Source organism: Gobio gobio, assembly GCF_949357685.1.
Source record: "Gobio gobio genome assembly, chromosome: 6".
Lineage (NCBI taxonomy): Eukaryota > Metazoa > Chordata > Actinopteri > Cypriniformes > Gobionidae > Gobio > Gobio gobio.
Window position 1 is genome coordinate 25,523,460 of NC_137102.1, and position 8,041 is coordinate 25,531,500.

General features: G+C 38.5%; 1 protein-coding gene across 1 annotated transcript; it reads left to right on the plus strand.

Moving 5' to 3' along the window:
* Positions 1-1,665: 1,665 nt before the first annotated feature.
* Positions 1,666-5,938, plus strand: LOC307128378 (stress-associated endoplasmic reticulum protein 1). Its single transcript, XM_079820200.1, has 3 exons — positions 1,666-2,123; positions 2,327-2,402; positions 5,317-5,938. The coding sequence occupies exons 1-3, from the start codon at positions 2,043-2,045 to the stop codon at positions 5,355-5,357; spliced, it is 198 nt and encodes a 65-aa protein (XP_079676326.1). The 5' UTR covers positions 1,666-2,042; the 3' UTR covers positions 5,358-5,938.
* Positions 5,939-8,041: the final 2,103 nt, after the last annotated feature.

The following is an 8,041-nucleotide window of genomic DNA, read 5'->3' on the forward strand; positions in this document are numbered from 1 at the left end:
GGTTAATATAGAGATAGATCATCTTTGAATAGAGAAAAGAGAGGTTTAGAGCCAGTATTTTTGTTTATGTATGTGAAATTTAGTTAGTAAACACAAATTAATTATGTAATATTTCCCTTTGTTCTCTTTTGAGTATTCAAACAATCCAAAGAAAACTTATTCTTAAAACAGAAAGAAAAGTAACTTACAAAGATTGGATAAACACAAATCTGACCAAAATTTCTCTGTGGGGGTACATTGCCAAAACAAGTGATATACATCTTCAGAAGAGTGACAAAAACTGCAGTTCACTTCAATTTATGACTTCTATACTAAAGGCTTTGGTTGGGAAACATTTGTGAATTAATATAAATGTTATTATATACTTTATTGGTAAGAAGATGCTTAGACAAAGACCATATACTTTCTCCAACGGTAAATTTTACAATATTATTTCAATATAAGGAATTTTCATTTTCTCTCTATCTGGAAGAGAGCACTGATTTTATAAATAAAAAAAGTTCTGACTCATGACCCGGAATAAACAAACACACTTGCTGCTCTGGGAAAAAAAACTGTATCCACTGTTTCCTTAACGCTGGGTTATTTGGGAAGCTGAACATGGTTATCTTTCCCTCACAACCAAAAACACACTTATGTAGTGACATTGTTGATTTCATGGTCAAAAAACAAAATTACAGTCGATGGCTTCCGTAACCCGAATGAAGTTCATTGATGTGTGCACTTTTGCTCTCGCTCTAGTTGATGTGTGAACGCAAGGAAGTGTCCATACAAATAATTCCGCCCTTTATGGCATCATACAGGGCCATAGGCTACTTGGGGGAAAAAACTTTCAGAAACTTGTTCGAATCCTGAAGGAGTGTAGGTTATTTGGCACAGAAATACTTTTGTTTAGTTTTGACCATGTTTAGCATGAGAATCCAACTCTTTAACAGTGTAAATAAGTCAGAATACGTGAAATAGAAGACCTCCCCTTTAAGATGCTATGTTCCTTTATCAACCTCAAAGGAGAGAATGTTAGTCTTGACAATCCTTCAGCTTTAGAGTGTAAAATTCTTGATCTTTCACAGGGATGTTGCATATGAGGAACATTACAGCTTTTAACAGACATTAGCTCACATTTGTTATTATTTACATAGAGACCGAAGCTCTGGTAAAATAATCAATCAATCTTAAATCTAAAAAATCTCAGATTCGTCCGAATAGTGAACGAGTGGGCCAGACCTGTTCTGGCACAGGCCCAATTCAGGCTGTTTTTGCAATCTGGTTTAATCGATTGATTAAAAAGATTGTGACTCAAAAGAACCAATCAGTATTTATTTTTTTAAAAAAAATGTTACTGTTGGCTGTTATAAACATCCATTCATTGACATGTAATGTAAAAAAATAAGAAAAAATGTAATTTTATCACCACAGACCAGGGATGGGCGAATAAATTCAACAAATTCCTTTGGAAACCGATTCACCGTTCGATACGCCTGCTGGTCAGAACAGTGTAAGATGAAATATCAAGTTTCAATATGTGTTGAACCATTGACATTTCCAAACGTTTCGAAACAGTTTTGACACAAAGAAGCTTGTTTACTGAAGTCACGCGACTTTGGCGGTTTGATTGTATCAGTATACCATACACGCTCCGAATCACTGAATCGAAACAAAAGATTCATTCATGTTTCGAACTAAGCTTCATGAAGCTTCACTACCACACATACAGTGCATAATCTAAGATTTACATGACCTTGATCAATATTAACTATTTATATAAGCGGCATGACAACACTATGTAGGCTTGGTGCCGATTTTTTAAAACTGAATTTAGTAAATGTAGCGTTGACGTTTATTATCAGCGTTTTTCAAAAAGCAGGGTGGCCCAAGCATCATCATCAATCCATTTGCGAGCTTCCGGCGTGGGCGGGGCTTACATTCTGAGGACGTAGACAAAAATCGACGTAGTGTTCTCTTCATCCTCACTAGTAGTTTGTGTTGGTCATATTTGTGACTGTGACCAGCTCACTTTTTACATCACACCAGCATTTGCAACGATGGTCGCCAAACAGAGGATTCGTATGGCCAACGAGAAACACAGCAAAAACATCACCCAGAGAGGCAACGTCAAATCGACGGTATGACGTTTCGTCAATAGTGTAACCGCCGAAGTGAAATTAACTTGATGTAATGCGCTAACATGGCTGAGTAATTTTAATACATCGGTAATAGGAGTTATGGTTTACCTTTCTTTGTAGCGAAATACGGTCTTTATAATACAGTATGCGGAAGCCCACTAAATAATGTGCTATTGCAACTGATTTGAATGTGATTCACACAGAGAAACGTGAGTGATGATAAAGTTTCGGTGGGACCGTGGCTCTTGGCACTCTTCATCTTCGTTGTTTGCGGCTCAGGTGAGTAAATTTACCAATACAAAATATTAACAAGTGGTAGACCAAATAATAAACACGTTAATTTGAATACATGTGCTGGTGTTGCACTTTTTATTGAGTCCAATATCTGTAGACAAAGCTGACCTCCACTCAACTTTTTTTTTGGCACACTGTGAAACTTTTTTGAAGGCCGAGATAATGCACACTATTTACATGGACAAGGCTGAACTGATAGCACGACTTTATCTGCTCATTTCACTGGGTACAACACGTGGATTTGCAGGTGTTGCTACTCTCAAAAAAGAACATATAAAATAAAACTGCTTAAAGTCACCATGAATTCAAAATGTACCATTCTTTTTTTTTATGGAATACTGCAGTATTTATTATACATTTATACATTATATATACATTATTTATCCGTGCACATCATTATTTTAATAAAAATTAATGTATAAGGGATAATGTACATCCAGCAGGTTGTTGGTCAGGTTATCGCAGCGATAACTGACTGGATGTAAATTATCCCGCTTATGACATGGCTACTTGCCAAATAAGTAATTAAGTAGACAAAATATTTACTTTAAATATTTTATTTAGCCTGGATGCCAGGTGAACTTAGCCCCGCCCACAACATTTGAGGTGGGGAAGTTCGGTCTGGACTTGATCCGTTGTGGAGCAACTGTGCTCGAACCAGAGCTGTTTGGAAATGGTCAGGGCAGGCTTTATACGATGATGGACAGGTGATCAACACATGCACGTCACCAAAGAGCGCTTGGGTTGAATTCGTTCTAATCCTAAATGGAGAACTTGTTTGTATATGCATTCACCTTTTACTGTTTCTCTCAAAAATGATGATTGTGATGGTAAGTACTCCGTGTATCCTTAAATTCTTTTTTACAACACCGGCAAAGATCTTATTCTACTTCTTCCAGCTTGCATGCAATTGAGTTATGCGTTGCTCTGATTGGTTGTAGGTCTATTCCTGGTTCGGTTGAAACAACATGCCTCATAATCACAGCCCAATGGAGCGGTATCACTCATATTCTGACTAGAATTGAGTATGACGACGTAAGGCTATATTTTATTAGCTCTTTAAACGCAACGCTTCCGCGGAGAGAGCAGTTGCCAACAAGTGGCAAGTTCAAACTAGATGGATATCTAAGGGATCCGGTACAGTCATAGCACTTATTACATGGTATTTCACCACATAAATAATTATGGGGATAAGCGATATTGATTTGAGATGAAACAGTTTTAAAACCTTTGTGTTATCTTCTAATCAATTACAGTGTATGAAACAATCGTTGCAAAATGGCAGCAGCTGTGTTTGTATGAAATGAGAGAGTCTATATGATACCCGGATAACATAATAAAATAATTGTACACAAAATATTGATTTGAGTTTTAATATTTTATTAGCTCACCAAACGTAAAACTTCCATGAGGAAAACCTGTTCTTAGCATGCGTGAAGTGCTGACTTCAGTTACCCGGATGAGAATGTATTATCAGGGAATAACATAACGCTGGATCATGGATGGCATGATTGACCAATCAGAATCAAGTATTCCACAGAGCTGTGTAATTAGCCCCCTTTACTTCCCCTCCCTCTTAAAACATCTCTGTGTTTACTGGCAGGAGGGTGGGGCAACCTGTCACTCACACATGAGATCCACCAATAGCAAGCCACAACCATCCAATCAATTCCCCATGGACAAAATCAAGTCACACCATCATTTTTTTTTTCTCACTCGGATATACACTTACCAAATGTATTGGGACACCCCTCCAAATCATTGAATTCAGGTGTTCCAATCACTTCCATGGCCACAGGTATATAAAATCAAGTACCTATGCATGCAGACTGCTTCTACAAACATTTGAGAAACAATGAGTCACTCTCAGGAGCTCAGTGAATTCAAGAGTGGTACCATGATAGGTTACAGACCTCCAAACTTTGTGTGACCTTCAGATTAACTCAAGAACAGTGTGTAGAGAGCTTCATGAAATGGGTTTCCATGGCCGAGCAGCTGCATCTAAGCCTTGCATCACCAAGTGCAATGCAAAGCGTCAGATGCAGTGGTGTAAAGCACGCCGCCACTGGACTATAGAGCAGTGAAGATGTGTTCTCTGGAGTGACGAATCATGCTTCTCTGTCTGGCAATCCTATGGACGAGTCTGGGTTTGGCGGTTGGCAGGAAAACGGTACTTGCCTGACTGCATTGTGTCAAGTGTAATGTTTGGTGGAGGGGGGATTGTGGTGTGGGGATGTTTTTCAGGGTTTGGGCTTGGCCCCTTAGTTCCAGTGAAAGGAACTCTTAATGATTCAGCATACCAAGACATTTTGGACAATTTAATGCTCCCAACTTTGTGAAAACAGTTTGGAAATGGGCCCGTTTCCTGTTCCAACATGACTGCGCACAAAGCAAGGTCCATAAAGACATATGAGCGAGTTTGGTGTGGAGGAACTTGACTGGCCTGCACCTGTCCTGACCTAGTCATAAACGCCGCCTTCAGGATTTGATGTGGTACTTGCTCTGACCTGGGTTTCTTCCAGCTCTAGCAGGGTCTTTACCCGGTGTCCTTTGAAAATCTGTTTGCATTAGACCGATGACATTTTCATGTCATGTTTTCAGGGTCATCTTGCTCTGTTTGCCTGCCAAAACATTTGTGCCATGGATGATTTTGCAATCTTTTTATCGGATTTCATCCAGAAAGCATAGGTTTACTTCGTTAGAGATGACCCTTTTTGGGATTTTTTTTTTTTACTTTTGTGATAGAAAAAACATAAGCTCAATGGCCCGTTATAGCCCCTTATGGCAAAGCTGGCATTTGTTGTTATAGGCCTTGACTTTGCCAAGTTTTATTCTTCCTCCTCCTTAAATTTTTACAAAGCTGTAATGTCACTGACCTTCACCTTTTTTCTCTCCTCAGCAATATTCCAGATCATTCAGAGCATTCGAATGGGCATGTAAAGAGGACCAATGATGTCTCAACTATCCACTCCTTGCCACATACTGCACCAGACTTTGCCAATGAGCTTTTCTAACAGGCTTTTTGTTGATTTTATTGATTTATCTTCTTCTGTGAGGTGCAACAATCCTGTCATTCCTCTCTGGTGCCTTTTTAATGAAGAAAAATCGAAAAGCCATAAAATTGCATTCCGATCAATTGTAATGTTATCTTCTGTCAATCTATACCTTGACGTAATGTAAAAAATCTTCATATGTCGCAAGGAGTGATGTGATTTGTAACGCCTGACTTCTCGATCATTCCTGAAATAATTGTGCAAAAATGATTTAATGTGTTATTGTTTGGTTTTTTTTGGATCCCCCAAAAAAGTTTGCACAGGATGAAATATTACAAATGAAAAGCCAGTCAGCTCATCTAAATCACACCTTTGTATTGCTTTTCTTTTATTTGTTTTCTTAGTAATTTAATAGCTGCCTCCTTTCTTCCAGAATTTGGAACTTCAGCCTGAATATAACGTAGTTCTCTGGCACATTCATGTCATTGTGGTTCTATTTACCATAATAAAATGAGGATTTTCTCAGAAGTGATGATGTTATAGTCATTTGTCACGATGGCGTAATGGAGGAAGAGGAACAAAGAGCCGGACTGTTTTAAAAGATAAAGATAAAATCTTTTACGCACACATGCGTTGTTTTTACTTAAATGTATGTACGGTAATGTTTTTATCATAACCCTTGTGTTGAAAACCATAAAACACTTGTGGGGTTCTCTCTCAAAAATGACGGCCTACAAAAATAGCTTGTAAATCAATCGTTATACTATATTATCACCAAATATTGGATTCAATCTTTTTGTCAACTTGTTTTCTTTCAATTAGGACTGGTTGTGTATTTTTTTTCAAAACATTTACTTTTTTTATACAAAATAAAAGCATTTCAAAAGGGTGCACATGGTCTATAAGGGTTCTACCTAGTCTCTTAATGAGTCATGGGTGCACTTTGGCTGTAACGTACAATAAACCAATCAGAGCCATGGCAGATTTGCTATTTATATGGTGGACTTTGCAAGCTTAAAGACTGAATACTTCTCCAGGGAAGGATCCTTTTATTTTTATAAGTGCTGGGCAATTGATTAATCACATTCAAAATAAAAGTTTGTGTTTACATAATATATGTGTGTGTATTGTGTATAATTATGATGTGTGTATATATAAAATTAATGGATTGCCCAGCACTAATTTTGAATACTTAAAAACATTTAAGTGCTGCTGTGCGTCCCTGTGTGTGTAATAAGCAGAGTGTACACGTGTTGTGCACCTGCCTATAGGCGCTTGTTACTAACTAAATAACCGAAAAAATACTGGGCTATTCACTTTTAGACCAGGCATTTGTTGGTCAATGGTGCAATCGTTTTCAGTTGCCTCAAAATAGCCTCACGTTTCAGACCAGCACGCCCATGGGCGAACAGATGGGCGCGAGTGCATTTACTATTTAAACAATGTATCGCTGGACGTGAAACTGATAACTGCATCGGGCTGAAACGTGCAAAAAAAACACCTATGTCGCGCCTGATGTCGCTTTGTGCTGGGTGTATGATTGGGCCCTAAAGCACACTAATGTGATAAACTGCAATTTTTCTTCATATTTTATTTAATATTGTGAAAGTATTGTGCATTATTTATGAATAATTTTTTCGCTCATAAAATGAGGTGCCTACTCTCAGATAAATGAGGCCTACGATTAATCAGATGCAAAAAATAAACACAACCAGTCCTAAATGAAAGAAAACAAGTTGACACAAAGATTGAATCCAATATTTGGTAGATAATGAGAGATTTATAAGCCATTTTTTGTAGGCCGTTCATTTGTGACCGGGAACACCACAAGTGAACCCAGCCCAACAATCCCCCTTCTCTGGGTCGAAATGACCCAAACACAACATGAGGGTAAAATGTACAGGGAGGAAAATAAATATTTGAACACCCTGCTATTTTGCAAGTTCTCCCACTTAGAAATCATGGAGGGGTCTGAAATTGTCATCGTAGGTGCATGTCCACTGTGAGAGAAATAATCTAAAAAAAGAAATCCAGAAATCACAATGTATGATTTTTTAACTATTTATTTGTATGATACAGCTGCAAATAAGCAATAACACCTGAAAAAATCAATGTTAATATGTGGTACAGTAGCCTTTGTTTGCTATTACAGAGGTCAAACGTTTCCTGTAGTTTTTCTCCAGGTTTGCACACACTGCAGGAGGGATTTTGGCCCACTCCTCCACACAGATCTTCTCTAGATCAGTCAGGTTTCTGGCCTGTCGCTGAGAAACACATAGTTTGAGCTCCCTCCAAAGATTCTCTATTGGGTTTAGGTCTGGAGACTGGCTAGGCCACGCCAGAACCTTGATATGCTTCTTACAGAGCCAGTCCTTGGTTATCCTGGCTGTGTGCTTCGGTTCATTGTCATGTTGGAAGACCCAGCCTCGACCCATCTTCAATGCTCTAACTGAGGGAAGGAGGTTGTTCCCCAAAATCTCACAATACATGGCCCCGGTCATCCTCTCCTTAATACAGTGCAGTCGCCCTGTCCCATGTGCAGAAAAACACCCCCAAAGCATGATGCTACCACCCCCATGCTTCACAGTAGGGATGGTGTTCTTCACGTTTAGTGGAATTATGACCAAAAAG